The 12,758-nt window shown below is 50.9% G+C and overlaps 3 protein-coding genes across 7 annotated transcripts in view; 2 read left to right on the top strand and 1 right to left on the bottom strand.

Annotated features, from left to right (window-relative positions):
- Positions 1-8,373, top strand: part of GBA2 (glucosylceramidase beta 2) — an 11,745-nt gene extending 3,372 nt beyond the window's left edge. Inside the window, exons 2-17 of one of the 3 annotated variants that reach the window (XM_019663284.1) lie at positions 653-744; positions 1,045-1,160; positions 3,391-3,609; positions 3,914-4,153; positions 4,630-4,732; positions 4,887-5,040; positions 5,133-5,258; positions 5,457-5,629; positions 5,861-5,965; positions 6,164-6,271; positions 6,368-6,519; positions 6,639-6,745; positions 6,897-7,039; positions 7,119-7,234; positions 7,328-7,519; positions 7,793-8,373. In XM_019663284.1, the coding sequence (XP_019518829.1) occupies positions 653-744; positions 1,045-1,160; positions 3,391-3,609; positions 3,914-4,153; positions 4,630-4,732; positions 4,887-5,040; positions 5,133-5,258; positions 5,457-5,629; positions 5,861-5,965; positions 6,164-6,271; positions 6,368-6,519; positions 6,639-6,745; positions 6,897-7,039; positions 7,119-7,234; positions 7,328-7,519; positions 7,793-8,071 (2,425 nt within the window). In that variant the 3' untranslated portion in view covers positions 8,072-8,373. Of the gene's footprint in view, positions 1-650; positions 745-1,044; positions 1,161-3,390; positions 3,610-3,913; positions 4,154-4,629; positions 4,733-4,886; positions 5,041-5,132; positions 5,259-5,456; positions 5,630-5,860; positions 5,966-6,163; positions 6,272-6,367; positions 6,520-6,638; positions 6,746-6,896; positions 7,040-7,118; positions 7,235-7,327; positions 7,520-7,792 lie in introns of those variants that run through there. The other 2 variants (XM_019663286.1, XM_019663285.1) reach the window with 2 other exon arrangements.
- Positions 8,372-12,559, bottom strand: CREB3 (cAMP responsive element binding protein 3). Of its 2 annotated transcripts, none has more exons than XM_019663289.1 (10): positions 12,153-12,559; positions 11,916-12,053; positions 11,671-11,818; positions 11,529-11,596; positions 11,327-11,416; positions 10,040-10,146; positions 9,864-9,932; positions 9,061-9,145; positions 8,880-8,964; positions 8,372-8,803 (listed from the first exon to the last, which is right to left on the bottom strand). In XM_019663289.1, the coding sequence occupies exons 2-10, from the start codon at positions 12,042-12,044 to the stop codon at positions 8,487-8,489; spliced, it is 1,098 nt and encodes a 365-aa protein (XP_019518834.1). In that variant the 5' UTR covers positions 12,045-12,053; positions 12,153-12,559; the 3' UTR covers positions 8,372-8,486. The 2 variants fall into 2 exon arrangements, with proteins under 2 accessions (XP_019518834.1, XP_019518835.1); XM_019663290.1 differs by having other exon boundaries at positions 12,133-12,252.
- The window catches only part of TLN1 (talin 1), a 31,868-nt gene continuing 31,576 nt past the window's right edge, over positions 12,467-12,758 (top strand). The window contains exon 1 of one of the 2 annotated variants that reach the window (XM_019663283.1): positions 12,467-12,758. The gene's annotated coding sequence lies outside the window, so the exon portion shown is untranslated. The other variant, XM_019663281.1, reaches the window with a different exon arrangement.

The following is a 12,758-nucleotide window of genomic DNA, read 5'->3' as shown; positions in this document are numbered from 1 at the left end:
AATCATATGACTGTTGGATATAGAGCTGTGACAAGACCAGAAAAATGTTGGGATTTTTAGAAGACTTTCCTGGGGTATTATGAGAGAGCAGAATCACAAAGCTTATAGTTTAAATCCTGAACTTAGAAAAAAGAAGAAGAAATACCCCAAAATGTAAACACTGGTTTTCTGTGGGTGGGATTTCCCCCCCCCCTTCCACCTACTATATTCTACTAATTTTCACCTTTCATAATCAGGAAGAAAAAACATTTTAAAAAGAAAGTTATCCCAGCAGCCTTTGCCTATTGTGGCAAGCGGAGGGGTTGTAGGTCAGGAAACCGTAACTGGCCCTTTCAAGACCTCAAAACAAAAGCTCCTGGGATAAGCTAAAGCCGTGGTAGTGGAGCTAGAGGTGAGGAAAGACCAGAAAGCACTTGAGGAGAACATAGAGGAGAAACAAGGACAGTTCCACACTGTGAGCTGGGGTGACTAGGAAGATGAGGGGGCCTTGAACTGGAGACAAGTCGAAAAGAGGAAAGGTTTGGAAGCAAAGGTGATGGGTCCTTGGGACAGTTAATGGGAAATCACAGATGGCTGTCCAGAAAGAGGTAGGTGACTTCAGCCCAGGAGGCACTACCCGCTGCCTCTTCTCACACTGCCTCTTGCTCCTTAGGTACTTGCAGTGGTGGTACCGGAAGACCCAGGTGGAGAAGAAGAAACCCTTCATCGATCTCATCAACTCTGTGCCCCTGAGACAGATCTATGGTGAGCGTCACTCCAGCCCTGCCCTGTTCAGACAGGGCCCAGCTTCCAGGTCTACGCAGAGCTAGGCAAAGAGGATTCCAGCTTAGGCAAGCTGCACTGCCCCTATCCCTTAAGGGTTTTTTTCCATCTTTGTCGAAAATATGATTGACATATAACATTGTGTAAGTTTTAAGATGTACAACGTGTTGATTTGATATTCCCATGGTTTTTAGAGGAACCCATCTTTATAGTCTAGCAAGTGAGAAATGGGCTTGTTTGCCTCTCCCCATGCCCCAGTAATGATCCTGACTCTCTCTGTAGGTTGTCCCTTGGGTGGCATCGGAGGAGGCACCATCACCCGAGGCTGGAGAGGCCAGTTCTGTCGTTGGCAGCTTAATCCTGGCATGTACCAACACCGGACAGTCATCGCTGACCAAGTAAGAGCCAAGAGGTGGAGGAGAGGTCCAGGAAAGGACCTCCCCAGGCCAGGAAGGGCCTCTTTGCTAGTGTAGGATGTGGCAGTTAGATGTGCGCATGATTCAGTCCAATAAGTCCTTTCAGGATGCTTTCCATGTTCCCAGTCCTGTGCTAGGATGTACTAGACGAATGAGACAGAGCACACGTTCCTTGAAAGAGTCAACAGCCCTGGCACCCCTCAAGTAAACGCCTCTGACCTACTTTGCTGCCCCAGCTCCACTAGCTGAGCAGTACCCAGCCACAGAGTGCAGAGAATTCCTAGGTCACTTAACCTGGTTGAAAGAACATGTAGTAGGACCAGAAGGGAAAACAAAACCAGAAGTCTACAAATATATGGGGGGACGCGGAGGGGGAGATGTATAGAGCACCCACTGCTCACCCTGATTTGGCAGCCCTCAGCCAGAGGTCAGCTCCTCTGCTGGCGATCACTCCTCTGGAGGTCTCTCTGACTGAGGCCCTGGGGAGCCCTTCCTCTCCCAGACAGAGAGCTCAAGCCTTCTTCCCTTTTCTGAAGCTTCACTTTTCCCTCTGTTCCTTCCTCACACCTGGACCTTGGATTGCCAGAGGCCTGGGATCTACCTTTCATCATATCTCTCTAGTGTCCTCTCAGGTTGAGTTGTCCACCAAGTTCCTATTTACTGTTTGAGGGATGCCTCCAGCTTTCAGCTCATCTTCAAAGGAAAAATGACTAGCAGACCTTGAATCCATTAATGACAATGCCCTTCCTAGTTGGCTTTACAGCCCTGCCCAATGCCCCAAGCTTCCTCTCTGGCTCATCCCTTAGGTATCCTGAGGGGAATGCCTTCCAGAATCGTGACTCTACATTTAAAGTAATTACTGCATGCTTAACATGTGCTAAGCGTTTTATATAATATTTAATATTTAAAGTCAATCCTGTAAGTTCAGCATCATCATTACTGTGCCTATTTTACAGATGAAGAAACTAAGATCCAAAGAGGTTTAGTAATGTGCCCAAGGTCACATGGTTGGTAAATGGAAGCGCTGGGGTTCAGAACCAGTTCTCTCTGTGGTTAAGAGCCCCTGGTCTTAACCATTATCTAGTATTCCAACAACATAAATTTTTACAAGGGGAATAGGACTTTGAGAAAATGGAAACTGTGAGATCACATCAGTGCCCGAATGAGAGGGATGGATAGTACACTAAGAAAAAAGGGACACTGCTGCATCTTTGCCCATTCTCTCCCTGCACATGCCAACTCTGCCTGACTCCAATGTGGAGCCATAGGTGGAGAGGGGGACCTCAGTGAACTAGAGAGGGTCCCTGCCCTCAAAGAACCCATAGAGCAATCAGGGAGTCAGAATGTAAATAAGTTCATTATAACATGCTAGACTAGAGGGTTAGGGGGATACACAGAAGAATGGCTCACTGCTTGAGGAGAGGAGATGGCATTTGACTTAGGCCTTAAAGGATGGGGGGTTTTACTAGATGGAGAATGAGCATGAGCAAAGGCATGGAGAGGGAAATGTTTGCTCAAGGAACCGTAAGTATCTGATATGACCAGAATGTAGGTTCTTGAACAGGTAATGAGTCTGATGGGCAGGGAGAGGCCAGATCAAGAAGGCCTTGAAAGCCAAGCAGAATTTAAACTTTAGTCTGAGGGCCATGGGGAGTCACTGAAACATTGTACACACAGATTAACATATCTTGATTTGTGTGTAAGAAGGATTCTGATACCCAAGTGAGAAGGGGCAGAGGGTAAAAGCAGAGATGGAGAAGGTTTGGGTTAGGACAATAAGACCACAGTAGTGAGAAGGGAGAGGAAGCCTGGGAGATAGATGGAGAAGGAGGCTGGACTTGGAGGTGACTCACTGAGTGAGCTTGGGGGAAAGGCCTGGGGGGTGAGAGAGGCTGTGATACAATGGTAACTAACCATTGTAGGCTCTGGAAGAGGAGGCGCTTTTTTTTTCTTTTTTTTTTAAATTGGGGAACAGTGTTTCTTTCCAGGACTCATCAGCCCCAAGTCAAGTAGTTGTCCCAATCCAGTTGTGGAGGGTGCAGCTCAGTGGCCCATGTGGAGATCGAACCGGCAACCTTGGTGTTATGAGCACTGCGCTCTAACCAACTGAATTAATCAGCTGCCCCAGGGAGGAGCTACTTTGAGGGGAGGGAGACTAGTTTGAGGTGCCTGTGGATTACCCCGTTCTAGCCTATCTTCCTTTTTGGTTTAGTTCACAGTATGCTTGCGTCGGGAAGGGCAGACTGTGTATCAGCAAGTCCTATCTGTGGAGCGCCCAAGCGTCCTGCGCAGCTGGAACTGGGGCCTGTGTGGATACTTTGCATTCTACCACGCCCTCTATCCCCGAGCCTGGACTGTCTATCAGCTTCCTGGCCAGAATGTCACCCTCACCTGCCGCCAGATCACACCCATCTTGCCCCATGACTACCAGGTGAGATTCCCCTTCTGTGTTTCCTCCATTATCTTCCCTTCCCCGGGGTCTGTCTCTGCTGGAAATCCCATGACCTATGAAAGAAGGGATTGAAGCATGAATATTACATGGTTTCCCAGCATCTCTGCCCAATTGTTCTGTCTCACAATAGACAGCCTGCCTGGGAATGTGGGGAGATGCATGTGGAAGACGAGAATATATTGGGAGTTTTTGAGTCAGGTTCTTGATACTGAGAATTGTCCCTAGGGAGTGGGCCCAGGAGGGGCTACACTGGGACCATCTGAGTCTGATGTTTTGTTCCCAGGACAGCAGTCTGCCTGTAGGAGTCTTTGTGTGGGATGTGGAAAATGAAGGGGACGAAGCCCTGGATGTGTCCATCATGTTCTCCATGCGGAATGGACTGGGAGGTGGAGATGATGTCCCAGGGGGTTTGTGGAATGAGCCCTTCTGTCTGGAGCATGATGGGGAGACAGTCCAGGGGCTGCTGCTGCATCATCCGACCCTTCCAAATCCCTACACGATGGCTGTGGCTGCACGGCTCACGGTATGGAGCAGCCTGCCCTAGACCTTAGCCCCCGAAGCCCTACCCTCAGCCTGGTCCCTGAGCCCCACCTCCAACCCCCCCATCCCACATGTCTCTTCATTTCCTCAACGCCCAAGTCCCACCCTCACCACAGCCCTTAAGCCTCTAGACAGCGGTTCTCAACCTTCCTAATGCCGCGACCCCTTAATACAGTTCCTCATGTTGTGGTGACCCGCAACCATAAAATTATTTTCGTTGCTACTCTATAACTGTAATTTTGCTACTGTTATGAATCGTAATGTAAATATCTTTTTGTTTTCCGATGGTCTTAGGCGACCCCTGTGAAAGGGTCGTTTGACCCCCAAAGGCGTCATGACGCACAGGTTGAGAACCGCTGCTCTAGAACTTGGAGGTGGGAATATGTAACAGGAACTAGAGTTTGTCAGAAGCCAGTGTACTTGTGGCGCTTTCCTTCACAGTCTTTGGCCCCTTAACAGGCAGATACGACAGTTACCCACTTCACAGCCTTTGACCCCGACAGCGCTGGGCAGCAGGTGTGGCAGGATCTACTTCAGGATGGACAGCTGGACTCCCCCGCTGGTGATGGGGGGTCTAACAGGGAGGTGGTGGGAAAGAGGTTGTCCCTGTTTGGGGAGCAAGGTGGGAGGCCTGGTAAATGAATAGACCTTGTTCCCATAATTGGGATCCTGGGGATGAAGGCGGTACCTGTGCTGATTTCTCTTGTGCTTCTCAGGCCAAAGCGCCCCCTCGCAGAAAGGGGTAGGCATCGCTGGGGCTGTGTGTGTTACAAGCAAGCTGCCACCTCGAGGACAGTGCCGCCTGGAATTCTCACTGGCTTGGGACATGCCCAGAATCATGTTTGGAGCTAAAGGCCAGGTCTACTGCAGGTGAGGGGACCGAGAGAGTACAGGGATCCAAGGTGCTATAGGGCTCTGACTTAGAGCCCGTGTTCTCACCCTCCCCTTTCCTTCCACCGCAGGCGGTACACGAGGTTCTTCGGCTCAGAAGGTGATGCAGCACCCGCCCTTAGCCACTATGCACTGTGTCGATATGCAGACTGGGAAGAGAGAATCTCAGCTTGGCAGAGCCCAGTATTGGACGACAGGTGCCAGTGGTGCCCATCTCTTGCCTTTCTCGCAGGCACTCCTATTCCAACTAGGACTCCTTGAATCACTCCACCCACCAAAGTCAGCAGAGTTGGGCTGGGATTCATTTGATGCCCCCACTCTGCTGAACCCCAGAATCCTTCCTTTCCTGGAAGGTTCACAACTCATGAGACTGTTCTCTCCTCCTGGTTCCCCAGATCCTTGCCTGCCTGGTATAAATCTGCACTGTTCAATGAACTATACTTCCTGGCTGATGGAGGCACAATATGGCTGGAAGTTCCTGAGAACTCCCTACTGGAAGAGTTGGGGGGGAACATGTGTCAGCTCCGCCCCATCCTACAGGAGTACGGTCGCTTTGGCTACCTTGAAGGTACAGGCTGCTGATGGGCTGTGGTACGGCAGACCGTTGTGAGGCCAGTGAGTGCCCTACCATCAGGCAGAATGATAGGTTTTCTCTACCCCAGAGTATTGGTTGGGATGAGGGGGCAAGTGGCAGGTATGGAGTGTAACAGTGCCCCATCCTCATCCCTGGACAAGCTAGGGAGGGGTATTCGAAGGGGAAGCAGGAGTTCTGGCAACACTATCTCCCTCATTGCTCCAGGCCAGGAATATCGCATGTACAACACATATGATGTCCACTTCTACGCTTCCTTCGCCCTCATCATGCTTTGGCCCAAACTCGAGCTCAGCCTCCAGTATGACATGGGTGAGGGTCTCTTTTGTGCCCCTTCTGCATTCTTAGCTCCCCAAAGCTCTGAACTTCTATGGTCCCTCAGACTCTCTTCCCCTTGCCTCCCAAACATATCTACATCCTGTGTATTGGTTCCCCTCTGGGGTCATACACGTCTCTGCCCCACCTCAAGCCTGCCCATTCCCTGCCCAACTCGTGTGTCTGCTCCCCCAGCTCTGGCCACACTCAAGGAGGACCTGACATGGCGACAGTACCTGATGAGTGGGGTAATGGCACCTGTGAAAAGGAGGAACGTCATCCCCCATGATGTTGGAGACCCGGGTAAAAGTCCCTCCATCTCAACTTGCCTTCCTCAGCGTTTGCACCCTCTACCCTACCCACCAGTGCACACGAACCAGGTTCCATTCTCTCCCACAGATGACGAGCCATGGCATCGCGTCAATGCATATGTGATCCATGACACTGCGGACTGGAAGGACCTGAATCTAAAATTTGTGCTGCAAGTTTATCGGGACTATTACCTGACGGGTGACCAGGGCTTCCTGAGGGACATGTGGCCCGTGTGTCTGGTAAGGGATGTATGTACAGTGGTCAGTGTGCCAGGGGCCTGACTGGCGTTTAGGGAGAGCCCAGCTGGCTACTGTCTTTCCTTAGTATCTAGGTCTTCAGTATCTTGGTCCCTCTCTAGGCCGTGATGGAGTCTGAAATGAAGTTTGACAAGGACCAAGATGGACTCATTGAAAATGGAGGCTATGCAGACCAGACCTATGATGCATGGGTCACCACAGGCCCCAGGTTGGGGGGTAGGGATTTCCAGGGGACCTGAGGTGGGGAGCTGGGAACCCAGGGATTGTGGGCTGAAAGAATAGTGACCCATTGCCTGTTGTATTGCATGGGAGTGGCTGGAGCTGCCAGTCTGACCCCCTAAACCTGTGTCCCTGATTAGCGCTTACTGTGGAGGACTGTGGCTGGCAGCTGTGGCTGTGATGGTCCAGATGTCTGCTCTGTGTGGGACACGGGACGTCCAGGATAAGTTTTCTTCCATCCTTAGCCGGGGCCAAGAAGCCTATGAGAGACTGCTGTGGAATGGTGAGTTGAGGGATCCTAAGGAATCTTAAGATAGCTATGGGGACCAAGGAGCCTTAACTTTGTACTTCCTCCACTCCAGGCCACTATTACAACTATGATTGCAGCTCTCAGCCTCAGTCCTGTAGCATCATGTCTGACCAGTGTGCTGGCCAGTGGTTCCTGAGGGCCAGTGGCCTAGGAGAAGGAGACACTGAGGTGAGAGACTAGGAGAAGGAACCAGGAACATGGGTTTTTCTTGGAGGTGCAAAGTAAGTTTAAGAGACCGTGTTTCTGCCTTTGCTCCTCTAGGTATTTCCTACCCCACATGTGGTCCGTGCTCTCCAAACTATCTTTGAGTTCAATGTCCAGGCCTTTGCAGGAGGGGCCATGGGGGCTGTGAATGGGATGCGGCCCCATGGTGTCCCTGACAGATCCAGTGTCCAGTCTGATGAAGTCTGGGTAGGCGTGGTCTATGGGCTGGCAGCTACCATGATCCAGGAGGTAATGCACTCCCTTCCCCAGCTCTCCATCTGTCACTTGGCCCAGCATACTTCCTCAGCCACCAAACTTTTTACAGCCTAACCCAGTGCCATCTTCCCCAGAAAGCCTCCCCCTTTGCCCTGGCATGCATTCCATCTCCTGCCTGTGGGTCAAGTTTATCTCCCCCACTAGTTGGGAACTCCCTGAGGTCAGAGACCCCATTGTCTCCATCTGTCCAGCTGAAGTGGCTATTCAGGGGTTGCCAACTAATGTGACTCCCATCTCTTCCTACAGGGCCTGACTTGGGAGGGCTTCCGGACAGCTGAAGGCTGCTACCGTACTGTGTGGGAGCGCCTGGGCCTGGCCTTCCAGACCCCGGAGGCATACTGCCAGCAGCGGGTGTTCCGCTCTCTGGCCTACATGCGGCCATTGAGCATCTGGGCCATGCAGCTGGCCCTGCAGCAGCAGCAGCATAAAAAGGCCTCCAGGCCAATAGCCGAACAGGGCACAGGACTAAACACAGGGCCTACACTTGGACCAAAGGAAGCCATGGCAACCCCAAGCCCAGAGTGAGCCCTCTGAACTGTGGGAGGGAGGTACTAACAGCCCAGCCTCCAGCCTGGCCTTTACTCCTCCCTCTCCCCAAGTCTCCTGCAACCCTGAGCCACCAGGACAATCATGCCCCTTCCCTTCTCCCCACCCAGCCACGCCAGTAAAGGGGTTGAGGGTGACCCAAGCATCAGAATCACTTATTTATTTCTTTCCTCACCCCATCCCCTCACTGCATGAAATGTTCAAGAAGGTCAGTTGATTCCCCCAGGCCCACTCACGGGGTAATAGACATACATGGATATAAATAAAAGACCCAGAAAGTTGGTTAAGTGTGGTGTATTTGAGCCCTCAGGCTTCCTGACAGCACAGGAGCTGAGACCAGCCCTCTCCTGTTCCTTTTCACTTGGACACAGACTAGAGGCCTTAGGCCTCACACCTAGCCTGAGTATCTGCCCTGCAAGATAACAGATATGGGGCTATGGGTTGGGAGCCATCCCCTCTCTCTTGTGAGATTTGCATGCAGGGGAAGTATGGGACCTGGGCAGGGGGATTCTGAGAAGGGGTCAGGGAGTGGCAACTTCAGGGGAGGCTCTGTGCCAGGAGCCTGAGGCATGTTGTAGAGCAGGCAGCAAGAGTTGCTAGGAGCCTGAAGCTCATGGTCTGAGCTGTCCTTTGGTACCTCCGACTTCAGGGCATGCAGCTCCAGCTGATGAGGATCCTCACTAGGGAGGGCACGAAGCTGGCGGGATAACACTGAGGAGACAAAGACTTCAGGAGCGGGCCAGGCTTTTCCCCCTGATCTCCCCGTAATGGCACCCTCAAGCCTCACCTCCATGCTCAGGTGGCAGGCTCCCCCTTGTGTCCGAGGAGTACATAGCAGGTACAAAGAGGAGACAGAAGGAGAACAGTAGGACCTGGAACACAGGAAAGGGAGATGAAGAAGGGTTCTGGATTGTACCCATGTTCCTGTCAACTGAGAGAAGGATCTCTCCTTCCATCACCATCCTCACCAAGACACAGGTGCTGCTGCTGCTGCTTTTGTTTGATATCTGAATCACCATGGCCTGCAGTCTCCTCAGCTGATCCAGGAGAGACCTAGGAGAGAAAGGACAGTGAGCAGCCCCTCACCTGGCACCCTGAGATACAGTGAAACCTTCCTGTTAAGGGCACCCCTCCATCTGTGCACTAGGTCCTCTTTTTTTTTTTTAAGCAGGAGAAAAAGTTTAATAACATGTATACCCTGTGTATACAAGAGACCCAGAAGCTCTTTCTTTTTGTCCTATTTTTGCAAATGTCTTCCCCTCTGTGGACAAAATGCCTAAAGTTCCTCATTAAAACAAATACACACCTCTGCCCTGCCCTGACTTAAACTCTTACAAAGTCAGTGGTTCTATACTGCCTAATTAGCTATGCACATAAATCTCACCAAGCAGCCTACATTCTCTACCTTCTGGCCCAACTCACCTATGTTAGGGTTCCAGCCAGACTGAACTGTGCTGTACTCTCTCTCCCTAGAATGCTCCCTATTCCCACCCACCCCCTGTAATCCTATCTACTATCAAATACCATCTGCCCTGTGAGGTCTTTCTTACTCTCTTCCTTTTGTCTTTCCTGATACTTAACTTATCCTTAGTTATTGGCAAATTTAATCCCCATACTGTGAGCATCTTAGAATCAGAGACCCACTGAAGGCCATATAACCAGACTTTGCATGTGGGAGCTGCCCAGTTGGAAATCAAATATGGAGCAGAGGAAAGAGTAAAGGCATTAAATGGGAGGGATGAGAAGAGACTGATGTTAGAGAGTTGCTTACAGATTCTGTTCTTCCAGGAGCTGTACTTTGTTCTGTAGCTCCAGATTCTGGGCTGTGTATTTCAAGACCCTAGGGAAATAACAGGGATGGGAGGATATGGCCTGTATCCTCCCTTCAAAAACCTACCACTTCCAGCTACTTCTGTCCATCCACCCGAGTCCCTCTCCTGTTTATACCTGCTCTCTAAACTCCCCAGGTACACCTTCTTCTTCCTGCGGCTCTCTTGAGCAGACTTCTTATTTCGAATCTTCCTCCGCACTCGTTTCAGCACTTGTTCCTCCATCTGAGAGAATACAGGGAGAACGGGTATCATCAGAGGAACACTGGACCAAACAGTTAGTTGTAAGGCAACTGAGTTCAATCTTCTCAATGCAGGAATCCCTTCTACAGCTTCTTTGACCAACAGGCACTTGGCTTCTGGCTGAATGCCTCTGAGGACCAGGTGTTAACGCCCTCATAAGCCAGACCATTTTTAACAATTTTATTAATTAAAATTAATCTCTATCCTGAGCCAACATCTGTTTCTATAATTCTATCCATTGGACTTACCTCGTACCTAATCTCTGGAACCATACAGAACAAATGGTCTTTAGCTATTGGGTCGTTGGGAAAGTCATGATGTATTTTTCTCTGTTTTTCAATGCAAAAGTGTGTCATGACTTTCCTGACAACCAATATTTTAAGATACTCAACATTTCCTCAGAGTAAAGACTGGGCGATTTATTTGTCTGGTTTTTTTTTGGGGGGCGGGGGCAAAAATTTTAACTCATATCTCCTCAGGATGGACAGTGTCATTTTACATTTTACTATCTGTCAAAGATCTGGGCTCAAAACTTGACACTAGGATGTGCTCTAACCAGTATAAAGGAGAGCAGGATAGTCACTGCCCTTCTAGAGGCAACACCTCTATTGATACAGCCTCCAAACCCCATTCACTTTCTTAGTAACCATATCACACTGTTGATTCATCGTGTACTTTTAAGAAATTCTTTTAATCTTTCTGTCAATGAACATTGATTTCATCACAGTATCACAATATTGTGCTTGTAAGGCTGCCACTCATTGCTGCTTAAAACTTTAAAACTCAAGCTTTTACATTTATTCTTATACCTAGTTCAGCCTTGATGAACTCTAAAACTTAATTCTACTTTTCAGCTAGGTAGATACGGTAATCCACCTAGTGAAATCGAAGTGTCACAGCCCCTTGCACAGTCCTTTCCAAGTCCCCATACCGATGCACTGATAATTTTGAATTCTTTCTTACAAAGAACACTAAAATTTGTATAAGCCCCACAAAACCAGGATCTGCCCCTGCATCCAGCATATCAACTACATCCCCCAGCTTCCTATTAGCAAATTTGCTAAATTTCTCACTTCAGTCCTTTTTCAAGTTACTGATAAATTAACAGAATTGGCCTACTTGGGACTCAACCCTGCCTTTGCTCCACCAATGGGAGTCTTACCTTAGTGAGAGGAAATGTCTCTGGCAGAGTAAGCCCCTCCTGCTCCAATAGCCTCTTTTCCTCATCCGTCAGTAACAGCCTAACAATCTCCTGGGGTTACAGAAAGGTGGGCGGCAGAGTCGTAAGACGGGTGTCAGAGAGGAATGAGGAATCCTGTCTGCACCCGTGCAATGTGGGAATAATACTCCAGTAAAGAAAGTACCTGCTCTGCAGGCTCCTCTACATGCTGGGGAGTCATCTGGGCCCCCTCGTTTCCATAGTTCCCATTATCTGCAAAAGGGAAAGTGAGTAGCCAGGTTCATGAGTCCTCTCCTCCGCTCAAAATTCACTTATTTCAGACTCACCTAGATCTATGGAAACATGTTCCTGTGGGAGAGAATAGCTGTGATCATGGTGGACAAGACAGGGGTTAGAGTTGTTGAGAACGTTCAACGATGCTGGAAAACTCGGCAGGCTGCTCAGGAAATCCTCTACGTCCCAATCGCTCAGTGCCTACACAGGGTTCAAATTAACAGGCCTTGACCTATCACCGTCGCAGGCCTCATGAACGCCCCGCCCCGCCCCTCCCCGACTCAGAGCCCCCACCCACCTCGGAAAAGGGCAACTCCCAGTCCAGTGGAGCCTCAAAGGACTCATCGGACGCCGCCCCCAAATCTCCACTTTCCTCTAGCAGGAAACCCAATAGGTCCTGGTCACTCGGGTCCAACGCCAACGCCATATGGGACACCTACAGAAAGAATGGGCACAAGCGCAGGAGTGCACCCTTCCACCTGGCCCCAACCCCGAGCCCCATGCACGACCCTCACCGATTGTCAGTCGGCCCCACCTATCCGCTAGTCCCTATTCGGCCGGCTTTCCCCGTAGCTACTAGTCGTTGCTCTCAAACTACAGGGGCCACCGAGACTCGACTCTCCGCAGCTTCCAACACAACGGAAGTGACACGCCTACCCCAAAGCATTCCGGGACTTAAAGTTCTCTTTAACGCGGAAGTGGCTTAGGTACCGCGCCACGTCCCGGGAGCTATGCAAATACAGGGGCGGTCCCTGCTGCCTCCTCACACCCTGAGGGCTGGCATTCTGGGGAACCGGCTCCGCCTTTGCCCCAAGCTAGGCTAAAGAAAGGATCAGAGACTAGAAAACGCTCCGGCTTAATTCGGGCGTTTTCCCGGGGTTGCGCCGCACCCTTGCTTCCTGCCGGGGAGGGGCGGACGGACTTCAGCGCGCTCCCGAGCATCGAGAGCTGGGGCCAGAGCAGCTTCCTGCAGTCCCCGCAACCAGCGCGGGTCCAGGGCGCCGCCCGCGGGTGGGGGACGTTCCGGGGACGGAAGTGGCCGAGAGAGTGCCGAAGGGAGGGCGAGGCCGGAGCCCGAGAGCCGCCGGGAGAACGGACGGGCTAGCGGGCCAGCGGGCGGGGCACAAGCCGGGCAGCTCAG

This window comes from Hipposideros armiger, unplaced genomic scaffold, assembly GCF_001890085.2.
Source record: "Hipposideros armiger isolate ML-2016 unplaced genomic scaffold, ASM189008v1 scaffold_388, whole genome shotgun sequence".
In the NCBI taxonomy this organism is placed as follows: domain Eukaryota; kingdom Metazoa; phylum Chordata; class Mammalia; order Chiroptera; family Hipposideridae; genus Hipposideros; species Hipposideros armiger.
This window is presented reverse-complemented; position numbering and strand designations above follow the sequence as displayed.